Genomic DNA, 26,625 nt, shown 5'->3' on the forward strand with positions numbered 1-26,625 from the left:
GGTACCAGAAAAAAAAAAAAAAAAAAAAAAAAAATATCTAAGGCTTTATGTGTCTGTCAAGAAAGAAAGACCATCTATAAGGATTACCTTAATCCAATAAATGGCATTATAGTTTAGCTTTTTCTTTTTTACTCATAAATTTGCCATTGTCCCATCTATCCAACACTGAAACATACGACTCCCTCCCCACGCATTCTAGGCTAGTGTTCAACTATTGAGCTATACCCGCCAGCTCCAGCCTTATATATTTTTTTCTAGGATGATCAAAATGTAATTTTATTTAAGTTTAAGTTCTGGTTCTGCTAGATCTTTATAGAAGCTTGCCTGGTTTTTAATTCCTCCCTTCTTTATTGCCAGACGATAGGAGAGGGAGTATACCACTAGGAGACAGAATGGTTTGCCGTAAAAAATGAAAGATCGAACCAGAACGACAATGTGAATCCCCATATCTTGTCTTCTGTGTTGTCAATTGGCATAGACAAGCAGTTTTAAAAGAGCTGAAGTGATGAATTTTCCTTCTTAGGAGCTGGAAAGAAACTTGAGAATTTCCAACCATTAAGCACCAGAGAATCTATAGTATTTTGAAGGAGAAGAACATTCTACAGCTTCCCTTGATAATTCACACTAATGCGTTAACAACTTTCAGCATCAGGAAATTCTTCTGTTTAAGTTATAGCCTAAATTCTTCATGCTGCTTAAGCCTGTTGTTTCTTGTCCTGTCCTCAGTGGAGGGATTGAACAGCTGGTCACAGGCCCCTATGCAAGAGCCATTCACATAATTGAAAACTGTTATTAAATCTCCCCTTCAGCCATGCTTCGTGCTCGCTCAATCTCCCTCCCTCCTTCATGGCTACATAACCCCAGTTCCCTTAAGCTATTCTCAGGTCTTTTAGACCCTTTAATTATTTTGCCTTTCTGCCAAGCCTCCTCCTCTAAGTTCTGAAGATCCAGGTCAGCTGTAGCCACCAGAATTAAATGCAGTTTTTTGTAAAGGGTTTAAATAATAGTGAGGGAAATGAGATAGATTTCTCCTGCTACATTTTCCATACCTGTAGTTGTATATCACTGACATGGTGTTTCTGCCCTTCTGTTATTTATTTTTATTATTTTCATTTTCTGTGGTGCTAAGGATTAGAACCCAGAGCTTCGTGCATGCTAGTCATGGGCTCAATCACTGAGCTGTATCCTAGGTCCTCTTATTTTAATGGCTACGTTTGTTACTGACTCAGATTTTTTTTCTATTTTTGAAACAAATAGAAAATTTATTATATTTTTTCTTAGGTATGATTTTTTTTTATTCTACAGCATGTCTTTTAATGCATCATTAAACCGTCTATCCTTTAAATGTGAGTCAGAAAAAATATGTAAGTTCTGATTAAGTACCAATAAATTCATATTTTAAACAGGCATGAATTAGTAATGCTTTTCAATTTATTGCCTTTGTAGAATGATTTGTCTCCTGGCTAGAAAGGGTTATTTTACTAAATTTGGTTCCTAGATCAGTGGAGCAGGAGATGGTTAAAGCATTTATTGTAGCTGAGTGCTTGCACTTCTTTTGACTAAGCCCCTTGTTATATCTGTATCTACGTGATGGAGAAATGGGAAGAGAGAGGACAGAATCATGGGTTGGTCTTGATCTGATGAAGACCATAATGATGTGACTTCTGTTTGCCCTTGGCAGGTTTGATGCTTTCACCAGTGATTTTTTGATATGAAGTTAAAACACTTATTTTAAAATATGAAAATGACCCAAAGATGGGAAAAGAGAGTTAGTCATAGACTAGAAGAGTCAGAATTCTTAAAGATATCAATGAGATTTTACAGTGAGTTCAAACCGACAGGCAATGCTTTGACAGATGTGAAAGAAATACCAATTGGGCAGGTACCAAGTGGAGGAATCATGGGAAATAGCCAAGAATAGCATTTCCCATAATGCCCAGCAGGGCAATAATGCCTTTTAGTGTTCAGAGTTACTTATGAGTTGAAAAAGGCTAAAGGTTTTGGGATGATTGAATAATAAGTGGGAATGTTCTGAGATCAAAGTTTAATATGTTTCTTCACTGACCATCTTGTCAACTTTAATATGCTAGCATGCATTAAGAATATTAAGAGATAGGTATAATGTGCAGTGTTTCATTAATTAATTTATCCATCTCATGAAGTATTTTGCTGAATGATAAATCTGCTGGGCACTCTGCGAAACCCTAACCCAGAGATTTTAGTTGAGTAGAAACCTTACGTGAACCTATACTCCTGAACAAATGAAAATAATCCACTGTTCTGTTCAGAGAAATGGAGGTACCATTCCCAGCAGATCATATTTAGAGAATAGTTTTCTGAAGGACAGAGACACAGTGTGTCATGTCATATAAAGAAAATTAATAGGAAAGAAGATGCATAGACAAACAAGACATTTCTGGTTAAATATTGAAAGGGCTATGTGAGCATTGCAAACTTCTGGGCTACTGGATGGGTAGATAATAATGATCATACCACACATGATTCTTGCTATGTACCAGACACTGTTCTAAGTGCCTTCTATTTGTTAACTCATGTAATCTTAAAAGACTCCATGAGGTAGACACTGTTAGCATTTCCATTTCCTAACAGAAGAAAATCAAGACACAGAGAGACAAAGTTATTTTCCCAAGGTCATGCTGGCAGTGAGTGGCAAGCTGAGGTTGGAACCCTAGTGATTTACTTCCAGAGCTCTGCCCCTGTCTGTCTGTGCTTGCTCAGTGTGATGTCAGCTCGGTGTGATGAAGCACTTTGGATAGGGTCCCTTATACCTATTTTCAGGGTCACCCTTCAAGGATGTTTGCTCTCTTACCTGAGTGGTATTTACATAATGATTGTAAGAACACACTGACATTAGAAAAGAGTTTGGACAAATCATTGCTGAAGGCCGTATAACTCTGGGTCCATTCCAAAAGAATGAATGGACTTGTGTGGTCCTTTTCATCTTTATATTCTATAATTCCTTTTTCTATATCATTTTCACAAATTACCTCGTGATGGCACTCTGCATACAGGACAGCGCTCAACACGTGCTTTTGATCAGCAATTTGAGTTGACACCATTTTGCAGCTAGGAAATGCAAGATTAAACAGCTCATTAAAATGTTGTTAAGTTTATCATTAGGAGTAATGGCGGGGCAGCTTTGCAAGGCAAGTGTCTTGGCAGTCCAAACCTTCCTGTCTTTCTACCTGAAATGTGGATAGAACTTTTATAGCAAACCATATTCCAAGAGAAGTAACAAGAGTTTGCAGTTGAGGGGCTGGGGATTTAGCTCAGCGGCAAAAGTGCCTGCCTGGCAAGCGCAAGGTCGTGAGTTCGGTTCCTGGTACCGGAGAAAAACCAAAACCAAAAAAAAAAAAAAGAGTTTGCAGTTGAAGTACTCATTACTTATGTGATGCTAAGGATTTCATGTTATATACTCAGTTTAAATTGGTCTTGGAATACATACTACCCCTGGGTTCTTGGAAATGAGAGGTTATCTATAAAGAAGACCTTTTTATTCCAGGATTCAAAGAATCTCTGGACAGTGTCTTTAAGGTCACATATTATAGTTTTACAAAGGATTATACAGTGAAACACAAAAAATCAGGTGAGTGAGACCCAGCAGAAATAACAGACTACAGAAGCAGACCCATAATAATTTCATATTTTGGAATTATTAAATAGGGTGATAGTTCGCTTTTTTGTTTGTTTGTCATACTAGGGATTGAAATTCAGGGTTCCCTGAGCTACATTTTTCTAATCCTATTTACTTTTTTAGGACAGGGTCTTGTTAAGTTGCCAAGGCTGGCCTTCAACTTGTGATCGTCCTGCCTCAGCATCCCAAAAAGCTGGGGTCATAGCCATGCCCTACTGTGCCTGGCCAGCAGAGATTATTTTTTAAACTGGGTTTATAATATTAAAATAATAAAAGACATTATTGGAGCTACAGACTTTAGAAATAACTTTAAAAATTACTAAATAGAATGTCAAGATAATAAAAAATACACTAACCAGGACTGGAGGTATAGCTTAATGAGAGTGCTTATCTAGCATGCTCAAAGCCTTGGGTTTGCTCACTAGTAATAAAAAAGAAGAAAAGAGAAAAAGAAAAACTACAGTAACTGTTTTAGTCACTTTGTCATTGCTAGGACAAAATACACTATACCCACAATTTAAAGGTAGAGAGGTTTACCTGGACTCACAGTTTCACAGGATTCAGTCCATGATCAGCTGATTTCAAGACACAAACATCATCGCAGAGGGGCATGGCAAAGGAAAAGTTCGCCTGTTGGTGACCAGGAGCAGAGAGGGAGCTGGAGGAGCCACTAAGACAAGTGCTGTACCTTTCAAAGGCATATCCCCAGGGACCATCTACTCTAATTGTGCCCTACCTCTTAACAGCACATTCAGCTGTGAACTTGGCAGTGGGCTAATCTACAATGAATAGGGCCCCCATGATTCAGTTGCCTTCTGCAGGTTCCACCTGTGAACACGTGAGACTTTGGGAGACATTTTAGGTGTAATCCATAACAGTAACTAAAATTTTAAACTCTGCAGGTGTATAGAAGATTGGATGTAGCTGAGAAGAGAAATGGATAGCATCCCACATGGTAGGGCAGAAGGAATTATTAGGAATGTAGCCATAGAAAGATTTTTACAAAAAGGGAAAAGGTAGGGAATTCCTGTTCAGAGAAATGGAGATTGAGAAAGTCTAACATTTGTCTGATAGAGTCTGTAAGCAGAATGGAGAAAGTATGAAAAGTGCTCTTTGTTGAGATTATTACTGAGAAGATTCTAGAATTGATTACAGATTAAGGCACATGTTTCAAGAAGCTCAGAGAACCTTAAGCCATATAAGTAAAACTGTACAAACACAGCACAAGACAGACGAAGGACAGATTACCTTTATAGGAGGAATAATCTACTTTGCTACTCACTTTTCAGCAGTGGCACCAGGGAAAGTAAGATAAAAGTGAAATATTTCACTATGGTAAAACAAAATAAAAACAAAGAAGACCCCTCAAGTCCCTGCTACTTAAAATTCTTAGCCAGTGAAGATAGTTATCAAGAATAGGGATTTTTAGAAAGTGGTATTTTCAGACAAACACAACTTGGGGAATATGCCACCTATGGACAACTGCTGAAGGAAATTCTCAAGGCTATTATTATGATTTGTGTCTGGGTATCCCCCCAAAGCCTCGTGTGCTCATGGAGTGTAGGCTTCTCAGAAGTGGCTGACTCTAGAGTTTCTGATTGATTCATAGTCTGTTGCTGGGATTAAGGGTATGAGTGCTACACCCACCCTAGGGCAGTAGTCTACATATAACATAAGGGACAGAAAGAGGCTTGTAATAATCCCGGGTATTCAGGAGACTGAGGCAGGAGGATCACAAGTTTGTGCCCAGCCTGGGCAGGCCAGCAAAACCTGTCTCAAAAATAAAGAAAAAGGGCTAAGGATATAGCTTAATGGTATATACAAGCTCTGGGTTCAATCAGTTCTCAGTACCAGTGAGGGGAAAAGCGTCAATATACGAGTCTATCTAACAGTATATAAAATTAAAACAATCTTGTAAGGATAAAAAAAAACAATTAAATGCACAGCTACAGTAACATGTAAGCCAAATGATAGATTTTGTGGGGGGCACAACACTACGGACTAAACTCAGGGCCTTTGCACTGAGCTATGTTCTCTAGCTGTTTTTAAATTTTTTACGTTATTCAGCAAACTGTTGGCAAGGCTTACACTACAGTTGGTACCTCATGGCCTAGTGTTGTTATCCTCATGATACCCTATTGTTTTACTATTTTCCTTGCTCTTTTGAAATCTAAATTTCATCAATACTGTTCATTCCCAATAGGACAATGATCTGAGAATATTCAGAATGCTGATTTGTACAAGGTGGATAGAACTTGGGTTTCTCCTGCCTCGGCCTTCTAGAGTGCTGGAATTACAGTCGTGTGCCACCACACATATTTTGAGAGTTAGATGATTGTACTGTTGGGCATGAATGAAATGTAGACTTCAGAAGCAAGTGAATAGAGAAGCAGTAGGGCACCATGATAACAGCACCAGGCCATGAGGTTCCAGTTGTATCTTTTGCCAGCAGTTAGTGCAATGGCCTTTGAAAAGCTACTCCTCTGATCTATTTCTCAGTGTTCTTATCTGTAAAATATGAGGCTTTAGAAGTAGATGAAATTTTACAACCACTAATTATAACCATATGAGGAGTGGACCTTGTAGGAAAAAAAAATCAATAATTGGAGCTCATCCCCCTGACTCCTTTGAAATTTTATCAATAAACACCTCCATTTTACTTCTGCCAAACTTTTATGTCTCTGCAAAAATTGGAGCTAGGCAGTCTCAGTCAGGGATGCCTTTTGCTTTACTCTTCCTGTTCTGTTTTATATCATCTAGTAGCCAGGAGGAATAACAGCAGTTTACCAACACCTTAAGAATGGGTGTCTCTGGTGGATGTTAGGGTGGATTTGCAAAAACAAGCTGTGAAAAGCAGACTTGAGTGTGCAGCTATCATCTTTCCCTCTCCCTCTCCCTCTCCCTTCTCTCCCCTCCCCCTCTCTCCCACCTTCCCTCCCTCCTTTGCTTCCTCCCTTCCTTCCTTTTTACGTGAATGGATATAAATGCCTCTGTCACTTTCTCACCTTCTCCCCTTGTACTTTTTTGTTCTCCCTCCCACCATTCCAGGCTAATAATAAGCCCGAGATTGAAGCAGCCCTCTTCCTGGACTGGATGAGACTGGAACCCCAGTCCATGGTGTGGCTGCCCGTCCTGCACAGAGTAGCTGCTGCGGAAACTGCCAAGCACCAAGCCAAGTGTAACATCTGCAAGGAGTGCCCAATCATTGGATTCAGGTATCTGAACATTTGGCGCCTTTTCATGACTCTATCTTTGATGTCCTGTGCCAGTGCCTGTGAGTTTGTTCCTCTCACAAGTGGGCAAGAAGGTGATGAAGCTGGAGCACCTATTGCCCCTGTCACTCTTTGGTCACTGGGTTATTTTGGTGGACCTGACCCATAAGGCAGATGTGCTTTTCCATTTTCACTCTTCATGTGTGCAGACTGCATTTTTGGTGGAGCAGGGCGGAGTTCCTCTCTGCACAGAGATACTTGTTCCTCAAGGGCATCTAGATGAATAGTACCTCCTCTTTCCTGGAACTAGAACATTTTACCTTCTCTTTTTGGATTGGTTGTACTTTCGCCTTCCTGGAACTACAACATTTTTACCCTCTCTTTTTTCATGGTTTTTTCTGTTTATAGAAACTCTCCAAGAATCAGTTATGAAACTAAGAGATGATTCTATTCTGGGAGGAACCATTATGGTAGCTCAGTCTTTTCCTTGGCAGCATTTCCCCCTTAAGTAACAAGAATTGCCTCAAGCGTCCTGGAACTTCTTTATCTTTGAGTCTGATTATTCTCTTTGCATAGTATCCTGTTGAACTTCTAAAGGAATAAAAAGTTTGCAAGTAAATCAAAGATTTACAAAGCAGCTTAAAAAGTGTCCCCTCATTTGAATTGAAGGAGATAGGAAACATAGCACGTTATTATTTTAATATTCTTAAAATGTTGTAGAAAATAATTGATTTTGAAGTCTTTACCCTTGTTGACCTATCTAGGAAAACAGGATATTTTTAAAGAACTAATCTTATTTAACAGTAATCCTAAATCCTAATTTGAAAGGATGATGTATTTAAACATCTGGATCAACATCAAGGTTTCCATAGTGATGGATAAGCTACAAAGTTATAAACTAGCCACATAGTCTATACATGTTCGCAATCTACTTAGCAGCTAAGTAAACACTCTTTGCTCACACTTGTTTTGTTACTTTATTTCCAAATAACCACCTGGTACCATTTTTGTGATTTTAAAAAACATTTTATTAATATTTTTTGAGGGGAGGTACCAGGAATTGAACTCAAGACTTCACACTTGCTAGGCAGGCACTGTGCCACTGAGCTATATCCTTGGCCCCCATTTTTGTGATTTTTATTCATGGTGTTTATCCTTCCATATTTCGTGCTGTTTGCAAAACCCTTAAGAGGTTTCTAAAGCCTAGCTAGACAACAGTGAGTAGGCAATGCTTGCAAACAGCGCGTGTTTCTGTCCTGGTTTTGGCAGGTAAGAACGATGCCATGAGAAGTGGGGAAGGGAGGCCACAGATGATTGCTTTATATTTCTTACCTTTCATTCTCAGCACCTATAGCTAGTGGGATTTGTATATCATAGAGGGAAATTTTATAAAATAGAACAGGAGAAGGCTCTGGGGAATCTACGAGAGCCTTTTGACCTTCAATTCTTTTTCCCTTTATCAAATTAGATTATTTTAAGAATCAGCATTTCCCACTCCTCCCTACCCCCTCTGCAGAGATGGTAGAGATCCAAAACCAGGCAGGTTTTCTTCTCACTTTCCCATATGTGACATAAGGACTATGTTTATCTGAATTGGCTGAAGTTCTTACCTCAGAAAAAGACAGGAGGAATCTGAAACAAAGAATATAGTATTCTGAAAATGGAGGGAAATGTACCAGCTAGTACTTAACAGATTAAATTCTTTCATTTGATGTAAATTTGTTTTTTTCATGGGATTTCAGCTGTTGTTTGTATGGAATAGGGTGAGGGATTTCCTTTTTCTTTCTTTTTTTTTTTTTTTTTTTGAGGCAAGGTCTCTCTATGTAGTACAGACTGGCCTTGAACTCCCTGTATAGACCAGGTGGGCTTAAACTCTCATTCCCACTGACTCAGCCTCCTGAGTGCTAGCATTATAGGCACGCACCACCACATGAGCTGGAGGTGGATTTCTGAAGAGAGAGATACTGACAGAGGTCATCCAAGTAACTATTTGAAAATGAATCATGTCAGCCAATCAGAATCCAGTATTAAAGCAAAACTTGTTTTAACTGGAGTTCTTGTTCATGTTTCTTTTGTCTTGTGAGGTAGCTTGATCTATATAATCTTTGAAAATAATTATTTCAGAAAACTTCTTTGTCCCCAAGATTGGTATGGGCATGTGATGCATCAGTCAATCTTTTTGCGAAGTTCTTTCAGATTTGAGTATTTGGTCTTCAAAAGATTGGATGATTGCCAGTACTTTCCCACTTAATCTGAAAGAACTCCTGGAGGAGTTTCACTGGGAGCTCAGTTTTTCTTCCCTTCTTCCATATGTTTGTAGGATAATCTTTATGCCAAAATGTTTTGATACAGCAGGAGAGGCCCCAGAGAAATCTGGAGGTAGGAAGTTAATCACTTACCTTGTGGGGCTAATGAACATTGAATTCTGTTTCTAGAATTAAGAGAGTATGGTAGAAGGTTTATTAAAGAGTGTTTTTTGGGAATTTCATTGCAAGAAATACATATGTGTTTGTTTTTGTTCTTCAACAGGTACAGGAGCCTAAAGCACTTTAATTACGACATCTGCCAAAGCTGCTTCTTTTCCGGTCGAGTTGCAAAGGGACATAAAATGCACTATCCCATGGTGGAATATTGCACTCCGGTAAGTTAGATGCCTCCTTGATGTGAGTTAGTTCCCCTGAGATAACTTTGCATGTTGTATAGTATTGCAGGTCATGGTCAGTGCTGTGGTTTATAAGTTCCCAGATATTCCCCAGATACAGTGACTCTAATTATCCTATGGATGGTGCCACAGCCAGCTCCAGGCATACATAGAACGTCATAGACGTTCAGTAAATATGGTTGAATGAGTAGGTTTTTCTGCGTCTCCCCCAAAATAAGACCTACCCAGAAAATCAGCCCTAGTCTGTCATTAACATGGTGATGGCTAGTGTCATGCAGGAGAGTATATGTCACTATTCTCTTGGTTGGTGAGTACTCTGCAGTGGCATGTAAGGTAAGGATAGGCTGATTGGGGCTAGCATTTTTATTCACACTCATAGAAACAGGAACAAACAAGAAAAAGCAAAACAAAAACAAGAAAATAAAATAAGAAAAAAGATGTCCACCGCATGGCACGTCTCTGTAATTACTGGTAGTTAAAGTAAGGCTGGCTCAACAAGCCCTCCTTATGGCAGCGTAGTGGATAATCACCTTCAGGGCCACTGAAGTTCAGGCTGATTTCTGCCTGTGACACTGAAACCCGATTTGTTCAGCCTGCAATATTCATTGTGCCTCCTGCTGGCTTGAACCCAACTCCCTGCCAGCTTGAATTCAGGTCTTTGACCTCCTGACTTGAACTCAGGAGCCTCACCCTGACACTGGCAGTTGATAATGGAGCCAGCCTGCAGTTACGCTGTTTCAAGCTCAGTTGGCCCCTTCTTCAAGATGGCTACCAGCCAGTCGCCATCTTCTGGAGGATGTCTGAACCTGAATTACTCACCAGACACTGTGTGTTTCTCCTGGGGCTGACATTTCTGATCTATAGTTTTCAAGGCTGATTATTTTCTGGTTAGGTATTATTTGAGGAGAAATATAGTTCTCCTCTTGGGAAGGTTGTGGGGCAGATGATTCACATTTCTTTTTCACAGCCCTAGAGGTTATGTGACCATGGGGCATGTTGAGTGGGGGGGGGCATGTTGGTTGCTCAAAATTCTTAACCTATCACCTATAATCAGTGTTCTCTCCTTTCATCTCTGTGCTGTACTAACACTAACATTTTAAAAATCTTCATGTATCAATACTGATCAGCTCACTTAAATGCTAGATATTTATGTTTTAAACTGCTTTGTGTGAAATAGGTATTATGATGATGATGATGATGATTTTATCTTCTTTTACAGATTAGGATTCTATGGTCCTAATGTTAAAGAATTTTCCCAAAGTTCTATCAGTAAGAGGTCGAGACATTTTCTAAGATGTTGTTTTAGGAAAACATTCAGTGACTGTTAGAACTTTGGAAAAATCCTTGGTGAAATGGCAAGGATACACACTTAGTAGTCAGAAAGACCTGGGTGTAAATCTGCTGTTCTCTAAACTCTAGATGCATTCTATTCAAAGTATGGTTCGTTGACCTGCAGTGCCGACTTTACCTTGTAGCTTATTTTGAAATGCAGACCCTCAGGGCCCAGCCCAACTTTCTAAGTTGAAACCTGCATTTTAGCAAGCTCTGCTGATCACTCTGGAACACATGCAAGAGTGAGAAGCTGTCCTTGAGAGCACATCTCTTCCATCATCGAAGTGATCCTCCTAGCTATTTAATTGTCCTCACCATTATTCGTCATGCAGGTAGTGAGTGATGGAGAATGCATCTGCCATAAATAACCTGATATTTAGTGGGTAGAGCATGACATTAATGAGGACTGAATAGTTTCTAAGAGACCATAAAATGTGATAAAACTTAAGGCCAACTTTTTGATCTTAAATGAGTTGCTCAGTAGTTTGTATTTATTCCTCATAATAATTTGTTGAGGTTATCCTTGCTCCCATTTTACAGATAACCTGGAGCTTCAGAGAGATAAGTAGCCAGTCCTGCGTTCACAGCTGTATTTCTCTGATTCCACAGCCTTTGCTGACACCTGCCATATTCTCCTTCATCACAAAGCAGATGCTATAAGGCCCAAGACTGAAGTGGTCACTTGTTTTGAAATCGCATTCTCCTAAACCCGATCTCACTGTGACTTCCCTTTCAGACTACATCAGGAGAAGATGTCCGCGACTTTGCCAAGGTACTAAAAAACAAATTTCGAACCAAAAGGTATTTTGCGAAGCATCCCCGAATGGGCTACCTGCCAGTGCAGACTGTCTTAGAGGGGGACAACATGGAAACGTGAGTAGTAGCCAAAGCGAAACAGACTCTCGTTTGATGTGTATTTGAACTTCTCTTGGCTGAATATCCTTCTTCACTCCCAAATGCAAACAGTCTCTTCTTTTTTGTCTCTTTGGATTCACATTAGCTAAAAAGAGAAAAACAAGCCAATGTTCAATAACCATTTCCCAAGCCTCTTGACAATTACCTTTTCCAAAAGTTAAACTTGATCTCACAGGGAGAAAAATCTACAGTATAGCCACTAATTGCCTCACAAAGCTTTGAAGAAATATGGGACTGTTTACAAATGAGTGATGCCAGTATCTCATTTTGATCCCCACCCCCCTCACAAACCAGTGGATGTGTGTCTTTTTGTATCTATTGTGTGGTCACTTTTTTCTACTTGAGAGAAAATGTAGTCACAGGAAATGACTTCACAGTAAGTAGAGATGATTCTCATGATCAAACTGAAGATGTCTTCACCTCTTTTAAACCTTCTCAGTTTATTTCTTTAAATCCATATCTCTGATGGAAATCACACAGCTATTTGTTTTTCTGTTAATTCACTTTCCACCTTTATTTGGCTGTTGCTTCCCATGGTTCATACTTGATTGGTTGGATTTTATTTATTTTGACCTTTCAATAATTTCTGTTGCTGCTGAGTTTGCCTGTGTCTCTCTTCACCACCTCATTTTTTGTTTTGCAGTCCCGTTACTCTGATCAACTTCTGGCCAGTAGATTCTGCGTGAGTACTTTGCTACAGGGCACTGCTGCCACCCGCACATTTGCTCGCTTGATTTGTAAAATTTTTTTGTTTGTTTTATTCTGTTTTGTTTAAAGACCTATTGATTTCCCTTCTTTCATTTCAAATTTGTTTCTTCTCTTGAAAACTTTGAGAGCTTTTCAGGTCCTCCACCTGGTCAAATTCTCACCAGCAGAATCTCTAACCTGAGTTCAAATTAAAATCCAGGAAATGGTTGGGGTTTTGGTTGTTTGCATATTTCTTCAAACACGAGCAAGGAAGAGCCTCCTGGTTATGTAACAGCACTCAGCGCATATATTTCTTGAGATTCAGTGCTTTAGAACCTTCAGAAGGGGTCTGGTTTATTCCTTAGCATGTGTCATGAGTAGACTACTAAAAATCAGCAGTATCTATTTTAGCATATGGTGCTGTTTGGTTGAATCACTTCAGTGAAGTGTGCGGTTTTTTTTTTTGTTGTTGTTGTTGTTTGTTTTGGTCAAGTTATAGCATGCTTTGTGACTAATTTTTATATACATGGGTTTCTAAATTTTGAACTAAATTTATTTTGCTTTCTTCTTCAAACTAAATATTTACTTCATAGACAGTGATACATTTAGGCTGAGAAGAAAGTACACTATAGTCTTACTATTGGAGTATATTAATAATACTATTAGATATCAATGGATGATTAATTTGTCTGACTTTATAATGTTAGAAAACATCCTTGGGGCTGGGCGTGGTGGCATATGCCTTTAGTCCCAGTTATTAGGGAAGCTGAGAGAGGAGGATCAGAAGTTCCAGGCCAGCATGGGCCCTTTAGTGAGACCCTGTAGTATCATTTAAAAATTAATCCATCAAATCAAATCTTAAAAAAAAGGTTAGGTTAGGGTTGTAACCCAGTGCAGAGGCTCTGGGTTCAATCCCCAGTACTGCAGAAAAAAGGAAGAACTGTCCTGTGGTACCTATGATCTATATTTTCACAAAAAGAGTGTGCCTGTTTTAAAATTCTGTGGGTTTGCTGGGTGTGGAGGCGCACGCCTGTAATCCCAGCACTCCAGAGGCTGAGGCAGAGGATTGTTGCGAGTTTGAGGCCAGCCTGGGCTACAAAGTGAGCTCAAGGCCAGCCTGAACTGCATAGGGAGACCCTCTCTGAAAAAGACAAAAAACAAATAAATAAAATCCTGTGGGGTTTTTATATCAAATTTTTGGTATTTCACAGTATGCTTTATCAAAATATTTATTGAAAATCATTTAGCTCTGTCACATATAAAGGCAAAATAACCAAATTGGAAGACAGGCTTATATATGAGTTCAGTTTTCCATTGTTTCTTTTTTATTTTTCTACCATGTAATTTAAAGAAGATCCTTTTTTTAAAACCTGTAGTGATAAATGCAAACTACTAATTGAGGTTTATTTTGTCTTTATTGGCCTAAAGGAAGTAGAAGTCTTTCTGTCCTTTCCTTTTTAAAACTGCATTATTGTGCCCGTTAATTTTGAGATATAGTAGCTGCAAGCAGTGAGTTTTCTGATTTCTTTAACCTTTGCTCTTAAACAACTTGGGGAGTTTTTTAGATTCAGTTATTTTCCCTGAATGTTGATAATTGGTTTCCCCAGAAGTTAGAACCTTTCATAAATAAGAAACTTTTAAAAGCTGATCTGGTCAAGTTGTGAGCTTACTAGGTTTCTGATCACTGAACAGATTTACTCTCTGTTGGCATTATGCTTCACCAAATAAAAAATCCTAAAGACAAATATGCTAAAGAACAATTATTAGGATGTATGGCTAATGGTAGCAAAAAAAATGAGCAAAACTAGCTAATAGTTCCTTGAAAGGAAAGAGGAGGCTGCACATAAACTGATGAAAAGAAAACATGACAGTCATTTTAAAGTAACGTATTTTAAGAAGATATTTGTCTCAAATGTTGAACATTAAAATTAATATTCTGTATTAGAACATCTTTTTTAATAGCTAAAACATGCCCCCTACTTGCCTTTTTATGAAAAACTGGGTAGCTGTGCAGAAAGAATGGAGAAGTTCTAATTTTAAGGAAGAAAAACTCAGCAAGCTGATGTTTGTTTTCTTTAATATCATAATTTTATTAAAGTCTTTACTCATAGACTTTTAAATAATATATAAAATCTATTTTAAAGCTATCCTATTTAGATAGAAAAACCAGATCCTAACATGTTTTATTTTGTAAGAATTCTGTTTGATGTTAACAAATGCTATGATGGTGACAGTATTTAATCTATTTAATGTGGACCACTTTTCCTGAGATATAGATTTTTTTTTTTCCTTAGAGAAAGGTCTTGTTTGCTTGTATTTGTCATAGTATTTCAGTTAAATCTAGCATGAGCCTTTTACATTGGTTGTCCATAGTGGGACGGCTTAACTGTGTTTTTTGAGCTATGCTGCTTTGAAATCTAAATGATGAAAACTTAATAGAGTTTTCACAAAAGGAGGAACGGTGGTGGGTGAAATGCCTTCAGCTGAGTGGGTTATTAATGGTAATAGGAAGTAATACTTCTTGGTACATGGTTTTATATTTAAGAGGTGGAAAGCAGGTACAGTATTATTACCTTCCTGTGGAAGTGTTTTTGAAAGCTTTGCACTTAGTTTTATTTCTGGACTAAGTGGTTTTTTATTTTACTAACTCTGAAGTTTTAAATGGTTCTTCTCTGACCAATACTCCCTTTTGGCTCATTTTCTGATTTAATAAATGCCTCTCTTAGTGTGTATTTTTTTAAGATTTCTGGTTATTACAAGTTCTTGTACTTATGCATGCTGGGATAGGTGCTATGTACATTAATAAGAAAAAACATGAAATTATCCTTGAGGCTAAGAATTAAAGCTCTGTATGTAAGATTTTCTGTAAAAGATTGCATTAATGTGCTTTGGATTCACATGCCAACTTTTCTTCATGTAGTTTTGCTCCAAGGTCTTGAGTTTTCTTCTGTACCTACCACAGTAGCAACTATTATAAGAGAAAACATTACTAACATATTTTCCTTCATGGTGGGCTTTTAGCTTATAAAAATATGTATTGAAAGACTCATCTCTTCCAGAAGATAATGCATATAAATAAAAGAATCCAAGTATAAACTATCTTTATCTGCAGAGAAGATTTCAAAGCAAACTTTAGCATTTTTCTAATAATGGCCTATTCCAGGATTCTAGAAAATTAGTAGATTAACTCTCTAAAAGTACTATGAAGTTTCACATGCAAGTCTTTGGATATGTCTATTGATTGGACAGTCACCCTTTTATTTGCTCATGAAAAGTTTTAATATTTGACACTTCACCTGGAGAACACCGTTCCCGTAGATAAGACCTTCATCTCTCAGGAGAGACTTCCAGTTCCCTTTTCTTAGCTACAGTGTGTTGTAGTGGCTGTGCCTTATGACATCATTAAGAAATATGCACTTCTGGCACATTTCCTGTGTAGACCTGGTCAATAGATAACTACATTGTTTTTAATGTAAGAAAAAAACCATTTTCTTAGAGTTCAGCCTAACTCCTTGAATGATGCTTAGATGTTAGGCTAAACCAGAGCTGTCACTGAACATGTTATTCTTAACTTTATGCTTTTTGTGTCAGGAAAAAATAGAAGAGACCTCCTGTCCTATTCCAGTTAATACAGAAGGAAAGCACAGGCCCAAATTGGTTTTCAGAACAGATGACTCTCCACCAAGACTAATTCAAAAGATACTATAAAAACTTCTAGGATAATTAATAGATCAGATAATGAAAGCAGGAAAAAAATGTTAACCCTATCAAAATTTTAGCCTTTGGAACTAAAGAAAGGTAGGTCTTTGTTAACAGAAAGCATATGAACTACTCATGCTAATTCTTTCCTCTTGTTTTCCAATCTGCATTAGAGACTATGTTATTCCTAATAAGAAACATTTAAGAATGGCATGGTGGTCCATACCTGTAATCCCAGCACTTAGGAGGCTGAGGCAGGAGGACAGCAAGTTTAAGGCTAGCCTGGGTGACATAGCAAGACCTTGTCTAACAACCCCCTCCAAATATGTGTGACATTCTATTTAACTTAGTCATTCTTCTTTGAAACATCATAATATGATCTTGGGTCACATTAGTGGCATGTCCCTGCTGTCAAACTAGTAGAGATAAATTCCTTCTATTGAATATTGCACAGACGAAGAAGTCATGATAGATGGAATCTTAAGAAGTCTTAGACTGAAGTGGCCTCTTTGAAACTAAAACTATTAACTGTAAATATAACTAGGCAAATGTATAGTTTCCATTTGATAAAAAGATAGCTAATATATGACACAGGTGTAAACTGTTTGAAAGTTTAAATCACATAATGTTAACACATTTTCAGTACTATAGGATATGAGAAATGGCACTCTAGAAAGACAGACTGCTACATAGAAATTTTCTCGCCGACCTTTTGTATAATTAAAACTGTCCAGAGAAGTTTTTGATCTGTCTTTATGGCGTTTGAGAAGAGGAGATAGATGAGAAATCATCTTTCAAATCTGGATATTAAAACCCTAAACTACAGGAACAGCTAAATGTACATGATCCATAGAATTAGGATAAAAGCATTCTAGGCCATGTATATAACATTAAGTGTGTGGTGGGGGTTTTCTCCATTAATGGATGGTATCTGTGACTAATCACATTTTCTGCCTTATAGGCCTGCCTCGTCCCCTCAGCTTTCACACGATGATACTCATTCACGCATTGAGCATTATGCTAGCAGGTATGAGACTAGTTGAATGCTAGGCAAAAATTGATTGAAATAACTAACCAAGGAAAGCTAACCTGTAGTAATTTTAAACAAATCTTTTCTTTCTTCCTCAATCTTGTCTGATTTCTACTAATCAACTTGCCCTCTAACGTGCATGCCATTCCACTGCATGTTGTTTTTCGACACCAGTGAGAGCATTGTTCCAGAACATTCTTACCTAATGAGCCTGTATTTAAACATTTCTGGTAGCTTTGTTGTGTTCTGTATATACTGAGCACACTTTTACCAAATTGGCCTACGAGTCATCTGCCCTCTTTAGAAAACTGCTAGATTAGTCATTAATCTGTGAAGAATGATACTTTGTTATGTGGACAGTATGAAATCCTCAGGTTTCCATTTGTGTGTTTATTTTACATGATACACTGGAGAGAACAATTAACTTTCCTAACCTTTGCACTTTTCTATCCTACCTACCTTGTGTGGGAGATCATTTTTATACCTAAAAACTAAATTACTAATTATAAAATACCTTATGCTTGTTAAATAAATATGCAAGAGTTTGATTAACTTTTTTTTAGCTGTCAAAAGGCTTCATTATTACCTCAGGCGAAGGAGATTTTTAAAGGAAAAGACTGGTGGCTGAGCATTTAGAGAACTTGCTGTGAACCCGTCCTTTCTCAATATTCTAAAGCTAGACATACTTATCAATTGTAGAAAGCATTAACTAGCTATGTAAGTCTGTCATCGGTAGAAGGCATTAATTGTTTTAAAAGGGGGGTAGTGTAAGGTATGGGGTGCATTTATTGTTAGGGAAGCCTTTCTTCTCAAAAAACAAAGACCTGTTCTCAGTGAAACGAAGATCAATATGTGGGGGACAAAAAGCCAGCAGTGAAATACAGTTTCCTTTAGAATTTATATCAGAAATACAAAGATACTATCTAGCTATGGTCTACTAAACATTGCTTCAAATGGTTAAGGCAACACACACATCCTTTAATTTGAAGAATTCCTTTCTCCTCTTGCCATGATTTATCCTTTAGTTTTCAGGAATGTTCGATTAGGTCTTGAATAGATTCTAAGAAGTCACATAAGTTTTAATGAGCTTTTACGTTTTTTATCAGGCTAGCAGAAATGGAAAACAGCAATGGATCTTATCTAAATGATAGCATCTCTCCTAATGAGAGCATGTAAGTATCCCATCTCTTTTTACAAAATGTTCCTGACAATGAAATTGCTTGGAGGGATTTAGAGGTAGGATAGCACAGGATAGAGGAGCTAGTATCATATTCATTTGATCTTTCAAAGAGCCATTCATTTGCTTTTTTTCTTTAACTCTTAACAGCCTGGCACAGAATGAGCTCATCCAAATTCAGGCATTATCAGTATTCCAGAGTAGCAAAAACTGATTGCCTTATTCTAATTGAAACTTCCTTAATACCATATCATTATAAATTGCAGAATCCCAAACACTTATGTCAAATGCTTAGTTTTTGACCAAACCTGCCAGGTATTTAAAGGGAGGTGATATTAATTCTAAGTAATAGCTAATGTATTTTTCCACTGATGGAGAGTGGAAATATGATCTTGGTATATGTAGAATCGCTATCCCCATATGATAGGGTAGTTGGGTATTTTCCTCCAGAAATCAAGTAGTCAATTCATGTGAGTTAGCGTCTGTCTCCATGAGGTATCGAGCATGTGGCAGTCTTGTGAAGGATATCTAGGAGGGACTACAAATTCAGGTCTCAGTGAGTGGGATAATAGGCCAGCTCTCTCAAACTTTAAGGAAGGACATGAAGTAGTGCTAGAAGTGGCAGAGAACATAGCTATGGCAGGACAACAGAGGCTTCATGCTAGACACAAGGTACAGTATTCACAGTATGGAGCACACGGCACGTTGCCATGAACCATGCAAGTGTTGATGAGGGTCTAAGGTGGAGAGAGCAGGTTACGAAGTGAACACCTGAAGGGAAATAAGGATCTGCCATCTGAGTAAAAAATGGAGAGAGAAGAAATCTAGTCAATGTACAATTTTAGTTTTTGGTTTGGTAAGTTCAGGGAGTTTCACCATCTTGTCATGGCAATATAGGCAAAGAGAAGACTGGTAACCTTATCATATGTAGTTGATGTGGCAACCCAAAGTCTCGCTTAGATGAGAAAAGAGGCTTCATGAAGGTTAAGCCAAAGGAAAGTGTATCAAAGTGGCACTTACATATAAATAGTTATTGAAGACATGTGAATAAATCTTCTCATCTAATAACATAAAGAGGAGCAAAGTGGTAATAAAGAATCACGGCCATACTCAGTCATCTGTGTGTGACTTAGTTACTTCAAACAAACAACAAAACCCAGCCTTTTTTGCAGTCATGATACATTCTTTTTCTTATTGGAAAAAAGTGTTAATGGTATTCACATATATAAAATTCATTGACAGGAGAATATATGACCAAAGAATCAACCAAATGTTGAATGATTTGCTTCTTTGGCTCATTGATTTTGACATTAGAAGCTCTGACACATTCAAATTAATCCAAATTGTATCCATGTGACAGTGACTGCTATTCATTGGCTGCCTAAGAGAACAGTAAGAGAAGCTTAATGACAGCTACATGTTATAATTACAAGTTGGAAATTCTAGCAAGAAAATTTCAGAATTTTGGCACAGGAATAATAAATTAGGTGGTAAAACTGCTTTTGTTTTCTTTTTAAACAAAATGTAGCTTTAGCTCATTCTCAGGGCATGAAATCCATTTTCACTCAGTGTAGATGGTAAAAAATTCATGGTATTTAGGGGCATGCTTAGGAAGTGGTTTGATAGATTGGTTGACTTAATGTTTCCTTTTAATACCCAATAGTTATTTTTAGTTGACATCTCCTCTGGTTATTTGGCTTGGTACACTAAAATAATTTCAATCAGGAGGACTTTTCCCCTTAAATATCTTATTCATTATTTTCAACTTACAATTAAGTGGTATGAAGGGAATAATATAAAACTATCATCTTAATGATTTCTAAACAGAAACAAAGAGCTTTAGCCTGTCAGTAATAGCTGAATGGCCAGGCTAGGCAGTATGCACCTGTAGTTTCTAGCTACTGGGGAAGCCAAGGCTGGAGAACTGTTTGAGCCCAGGAGTTCAAGATCAGCCTGGGTGATACAATGAGACCCTTTGGAAGGTACACAGGCTTTTTAGGCGATTGAAGGGTTGCACTCCAAAAATAATTCCTCCTGGGTATTAGAGGGCTCCTAGTTTCCAGGAAAGATTGCATCTGCCTCCCAAAATACAAGACCCCTCAGTACCCCCCTTCATCCTTAAGTCCTGGTCTGACTAATGAGTTGCTCTGTCTTCTTCTAATCATTCACTTTAATGGTCCCCCCCAAGTTTTTTTTTATGTAAACAATAATTAAATGAAACAATCATTTATTTACAGTTTAATTATTGCTACTATCCTGCCTCCATGACTTTTGCAAGCTAATTAGATGACTGAAGCAACACCTTTTGGTTATGTTGCAGCATTTACTCCATTATTTTAAGAGCCGCAGTTTTTTCCTAGTCAATCTTACTAACAGTGTGGGATAATAAACAGGTTATCTTGGCAGTCTTGGTAGCAAAAACCATTAAATGGCCATTATTAGGGCTTTTAATATTTATTAACTATTGGCTAAATAGTCTACATAGAGTCCCATTTTCTCCATAATTCTACCTTGCATTTATCCATGTAAACAGGCCTGTCAATTTCAACTGAAAGTTTAAGTAAGAAACACTTCGAATTGTCACCAATAGAGTGGGAGACCACAACCTCAGCAGTATCTAAATGTCTCTTGAAGCAGGAACAAGGGTCTAATTAATTGTTAAGAGCAAATGTTTCTATTTTCAAATAAACACGTGAGTCCCTGACCCCCAAAGCAAAATAAAGGGGGCAAAAAACCAAAACCTTTGATTTTATTTTCCAGAGATGATGAACATTTGTTAATCCAGCATTACTGCCAAAGTTTGAACCAGGACTCCCCCCTGAGCCAGCCTCGTAGTCCTGCCCAGATCTTGATTTCCTTAGAGAGTGAGGAAAGAGGGGAGCTAGAGAGAATCCTAGCAGATCTTGAGGAAGAAAACAGGTGAGTTTTCCTTCTAGCTTTGTCACTGGTAAGCAGAGTGCATACTTTTGCACACATAGACAAGCACCAGGAATCTTCACTTAGAGTCGTTCTGTGTCTAACTGTTTGCTAAAATAATCTGTTTAGCTCCATTTGCAGATTTTCTTTTTTTGTTGTTCTCTGAAAGAAGAAAATGAATGCAACAGTATGGATAAAAACTCATATTTTAGGTGTGAAGGGGTTGATGGGGGTATATGATTCGTTGCATGTGTTTCAGAGGTTTTGACTTTATATTTGAGAATAGAATATAAGTAAAAAAGGAGGTCATTTTAATTTTATGATTATATGATTTTTACATGTTTTAGGCTGTATTATCACAAACATTTAAGAAAGTAGATTCATTGGCTTGGTCATCATTGGGAACAAATTATTTCATCTTACTATTCATCATCAAATTCACAAGTCTTATGTTCAACCATCATAGCAGATTAGAGAGACCACTCATATTGCTAGCCATTGCCTGTAAAAGATGTTCACGTGAAAGTAGCAGAAATTGTAGAAGAGGAAAAAAAGCTAAGGAAAATTACAATGATGCAGGGAGGACAAAACTATAAAATCCTGGGGTATTGTGTGGCATCAGGATAATGAAAAGCACTAGACTTTTACTTTTGTATCATACTTATTGTATCACGGGTCCCTTGGCTAAGAAAGCAAAGAAATCACATCTAACTCACAGTGTACCTTCTTCAGACAAATGCCACCAGGCAGGTCTTTAAAGAGAAGTTGCTCAAATTTGTTGCACTTAGGAACTTTCATCTCTTTGGTATAGCCTAAGGCACGAAGACTTCTTAATCACCACAAGAGAACCAGTGCCCTCAGGGAGGATGTCACCTGAAGATGAAAAAGTATACTGCCATTCATCCAGTCCTTTCTGCCTTTACTACCTGCCTTCTAGCTCTTAATACCTCAGACCTGTGACCCTAGTTCCTTATCTGGTTGGCTTCCCTTTGGTTTCTTTTCCACCCCTCCAATAACTCTCCATACTGACTCAAGTTGTTGTTCTTTCTAGAACCAACAACTATTGTGACGTTCTTTCTTTATTGGATATCTCTATCTTGAAAAAAAAATGTGGCTTTTCAGCTGGGCATTCAAACATTGCACAATTTTCTTTTGACCTCCTTTCTCAACTTAGTCATCTTTTCTCCTCCCTGTGTTCCGGCTATGCTATTGTAGCTACTATATCTGAATACATCCCGCTCTCATCTGCTTTCTGGGTCAAGTTCAAGCTTGCCTGTCATCCTAGCTGCTAGCCCCCAACCATCCACTGCCGTTCCGACAAAAAAGACCTATCCATCTTCCATGACCTTACTCAAAATAACTTTCCCCACAGAACCCTCCTAGAGCTCTGCAGTTGGAGGTAATTTGTCTTTTCCTTTTATTACCAGAACTCTTTGGACTTTATCAGAGAACTCCTTGATGGTTTGCCTTTTTATCAGTTACTATCAGTACCTCCGTCTAATGAGATTTTTGAGTGCTTTTGGGGTAAGGACTGTGCCTTAATCATCTTCATTCCCCTGTAGTACCTAGTTCACGTGGTGTGAATATTTAATGGATATGTTTGGAGAAAACCTAAGAATATGGCAGGGTTGTCACATGAGTACCATCGAGGAGGTAATATAGTGCTTTTTTGTCATTGCTGTTGTTTTATGAGAACATTATTTTTGGCCTTAATTGTAAGGTTGTTTGAGACTGAACAGCATGGTAGAGAAAACATTTTCCTCCAGTTTATTAAGAATAATTGTTAGTATCCATTGATGTTAAATCTGTAATTATTATAGGGGTCAAAATCAAAATGGGAAGAAAATGCTGGGGTTGACAGTGTAAATAGAATTCGATGTGATGAGGAGTCAGTATGTGTTTCAGTAGGATTGTTGCCAGTGTGATACAACTTTTAGCTCATTGGTCAAGATCTCTGTCTTGTTTGTTAGTGCATTCTCCTTCTATACCATGGTCACCAGATCAAAAAGTGCATTGGTCAAGAATACTAATAAAATAGTATTTATATATAATTTTATCATCTTCAGGGCATGTTTTGTTTTTCTTTTGTTTTCCAGTGCTGAGGACTGAACCAAGGGCCTTGTCCATGCTAAGCACATATTTTACTACTGAGCTACACTCCCAGCCCTGTGTTTTCAGAGCACTTAAATATTTTAGGTCATTTAATCTTCCTAAAAGCTCTATAAGAAAGAGCTTGTCTCTTTTCTATAGATCAGAAAACAGAAGCTCAGAGAGCTTCCAGGAGCTTGCCCTAGATTCCACAGTCAGCCAGCAGTAAAAGCACATTCACATTCAGATTTTTCTGACTCAAAATGGCCAACTCTACCTTGGACCAGAGAATGAAAAGGAGTTGCTATGTATAGGCCATTTACGTAGAATTGGGGGTTATTCCTTGGAATGTGTCTCCACTTGAGGGAATATTTGTAAGAAACAAAATGTCTCTGAAAAAACCAGTTCATCTACTTGTGGTACAGTGACAGACTCTTCACCCTGAAAGGTTTCCAAGTCATTCTTCAAGAATGGTGTGGTTTGTTCTCCAAAAGAAAGAAGAACATTATACCATGGCTACTAAGAACTCTGAAATGTAGAATCTGGTCTTGGTGCAAGTATTTTTGTAAGTTATTTTGACCCTCAAGAAACGGTCAGGAGGTGTGTCCTTTCTCTCTACTTTGTCACATTTTCACCTCCTATCAGATCTAAAATAAAAAAAAATGTCTCCCCAGAGATCTGCCCTAAAAACAACCTGCCTGGTTTTCTTTGTTCTGTCCTTTCCTGTTCTCACAGTTCTGCTCAAGGAGCTTCAGCACCATCCCTTGCCTTCATGACCTTTGAATTCCATGTCCCCTAAGAAACCTTTAATTTGCCTTTTCCTGTCCTTCCCCTAAGGAAACCCAGGAAGTCTTTCGATGCCCTTTCTCTGTGCCTGCGAAGTTGGCTATTTCCCAAGTCAGAATTCAGCTGTATAAATGACAAACTGAACTTACTTTTAGAGAAAAGGGATTGGGTATTTAGAATTGAGATCATCCCAAGTGTTTTGGATGAGTATTACCTATATCCATGTGGACTTTGTGTTCTTTTATTCTATAGTTACGCCTTCTCTCCAAATAACAGTTAGCAAAGGAGAGAGGTTGGAGGCCTCCATTCCTGACTGGTTATGTTACTGAATTCTGTTAATTCTTCTTATTCATGACATAACCTCACAGTCTCCTGGGAAAACAGAAAATGGCTATTTTTGAAGTGTCACGGGGTGTCTTATCTCTGTCATTAGAATTTCTTTTCTCTCAATTGTTGCACATAGCTTTTGATAAATATTTGTTGAGTAAATTAATGAATAATGAATTGAAGTGAAGCTGAGTCCATTTCATTTGTAGCACACATGCATGCACTTTTGATGAAAATTGTTTTACAAACCTAATTGCCTAGAGAAAAGCCTTTCGTCCTCTTTTTTTCCTCCTCACTTTTAATAATACTTCTTTTTCAGGTGGCCTTGATTAGCACCAACATTGATGTGTCAAAAATTTAAAATGTTACAAATGTATTACCCAAATCCAAGGTCCTGTATATCTCTCACACTTATTCTCTGATTCTTAGTTTATACCACAGTGATAACATTAAAACTTTGAGCAAAAGCTAAATCTGACTTTGTTTTTTTGAGAGTGTCCCTCAGAAGTTTGGGCAGCTAATAATATTACCAAAATATGTAGTCCTAAAATTTTCATTTCTGCATAATATCTCTCACTCATTATCACTGATAATTCACATTCATCTTTGGTAGAAACCAGTTGGCTTGAGGATTTGCCCCATCCTATGTCTTTAGCATTGCAAGTTCAAGGCTGTATTTTGCTGTGTAGATGAAAGTCTACAGTCTTTGGATTTAAATCTGTAGTATTCAAATTCCCACGTATTTTTTTATACTGTCTAAATAAACCAAGGCTTGTTCTTGAAATCCAAGGTATGACTGTAGCAATGCAAAGGTATCCTTTATAAGAGATGAAGATTCCTTGTCATTCCACTACCTGCATAGCAAATTGATTAGATTGTTCCCAAGTTTAAAAGGCAGGTAAATATCAACCTGATTCTTTGTGAAGCCTAAAGTTAATTAAACTTGTTAGTAGATGTCATATGACAACAAGGAACTCTGTAGATTCTTAGTACTTATTCAGTACTTTTCAGATACCTTGTTGGGTGATCAGACCTTTTGCAGCATACATTTGGGTTTTCTCTAGCTTTCTCATTCCTCTGGTGATTACACAAGGCCTGTTCTAGTACTCAGTCTTCATAGGCTCAGCAATCTTTATAACATCTTCCTGTAGTCCACGTGTGAGCCTATAGTGATGGTGAGAAGATCACTGAGCAGGAGGAGGACAGAAGTGGACATTCCCAGTCAGGGACAGATGTAAACCAAGGTGTCAGAGAGGAATAGCAAAATATCTTTGGAGAAATTGCAGTCATACCACATTTGTCAGCAAGGCAAATGGGCGGAGATGAGGCTTGCAGGTGGACAAGGGCCTGTTGGGAAGGATGTGGCACCACACTGAGGAGTCTGTGCTTCCTTGCATAAGATAGAGAGCCTCTTCTGGTTGCCAAGCAGGAGTGTGGCCCTTAGATTTGCCCCTGTGCCCACCCTTCCTTTGTCCATGCAGCTTACATCCATACACTTAGACTCATACAGCTGTGTAGGGCTGACTTTGGAAAGACAACGTACTGGAGGTATTGTGGAAGCCCAGGAAAGAGGTGATGGGGATCTTAAGGAAGCTAATAGAAACAGGAGGGACAGGCTGGATCTGAGTAGTATTTTAGGGGAGAAATAGAGCTTCTTGAATTGGTGGTCTGATGGGTGTAGAGGAGAAAGGAATGATTCCCAGGTCTGCTAAGTACAGCTGGGCCTGACAATTGAGGAGTCAGGGTAGCAGGTCCATCACTGAATTCAGCAGGATTTGTGGGGGTACTTCTCAAGGGCTAAGAAGCTAAAATATGCTGATTGGCGTAGGGGAAATATTAGTGGGGTCTGTGTGAGCTTCCCGTGGGTAAATGTCTCACAGTCTATGAGAAATAGAACTTGGAAGCTTCCAGGAGTGGTGTGGGCCAGATATGTTAGGTCTGTGAGTCACCAGCTCATAGGCAGTGCTAAGCAGAAGAACACTTGCTTGGGTAGAACTCTGGAAGATATGAACATTAAAATGTTTATTAAATTACTTTTATTCTTTTAACATGAATGTATAGAAAAATTCAAAAGGTTCAAGAAGACATATAGAGAAGAGGGAGTCGTTTTCTAACCTTATCTCCTGCTGGTAATGTTTC

At 38.1% G+C, this 26,625-nt stretch overlaps 1 protein-coding gene across 6 annotated transcripts in view; it reads left to right on the forward strand.

Moving 5' to 3' along the window:
* The window catches only part of Dmd (dystrophin), a 2,013,932-nt gene that overhangs the window by 1,949,669 nt on the left and 37,638 nt on the right, over positions 1–26,625 (forward strand). For 4 of the 6 annotated variants that reach the window (XM_013507710.1, XM_005410485.2, XM_005410486.1 and 1 more), the window contains 7 exons: positions 6,704–6,870; positions 9,397–9,508; positions 11,598–11,734; positions 12,420–12,458; positions 17,124–17,189; positions 18,299–18,364; positions 21,130–21,288. In XM_013507710.1, the coding sequence (XP_013363164.1) occupies positions 6,704–6,870; positions 9,397–9,508; positions 11,598–11,734; positions 12,420–12,458; positions 17,124–17,189; positions 18,299–18,364; positions 21,130–21,288 (746 nt within the window). The remainder of the gene's footprint in view (positions 1–6,703; positions 6,871–9,396; positions 9,509–11,597; positions 11,735–12,419; positions 12,459–17,123; positions 17,190–18,298; positions 18,365–21,129; positions 21,289–26,625) is intronic. The other 2 variants (XM_005410487.1, XM_005410489.1) reach the window with 1 other exon arrangement.

Source organism: Chinchilla lanigera, unplaced genomic scaffold (genome assembly GCF_000276665.1).
Source record: "Chinchilla lanigera isolate Chin_1 unplaced genomic scaffold, ChiLan1.0 scaffold00134, whole genome shotgun sequence".
NCBI lineage: Eukaryota > Metazoa > Chordata > Mammalia > Rodentia > Chinchillidae > Chinchilla > Chinchilla lanigera.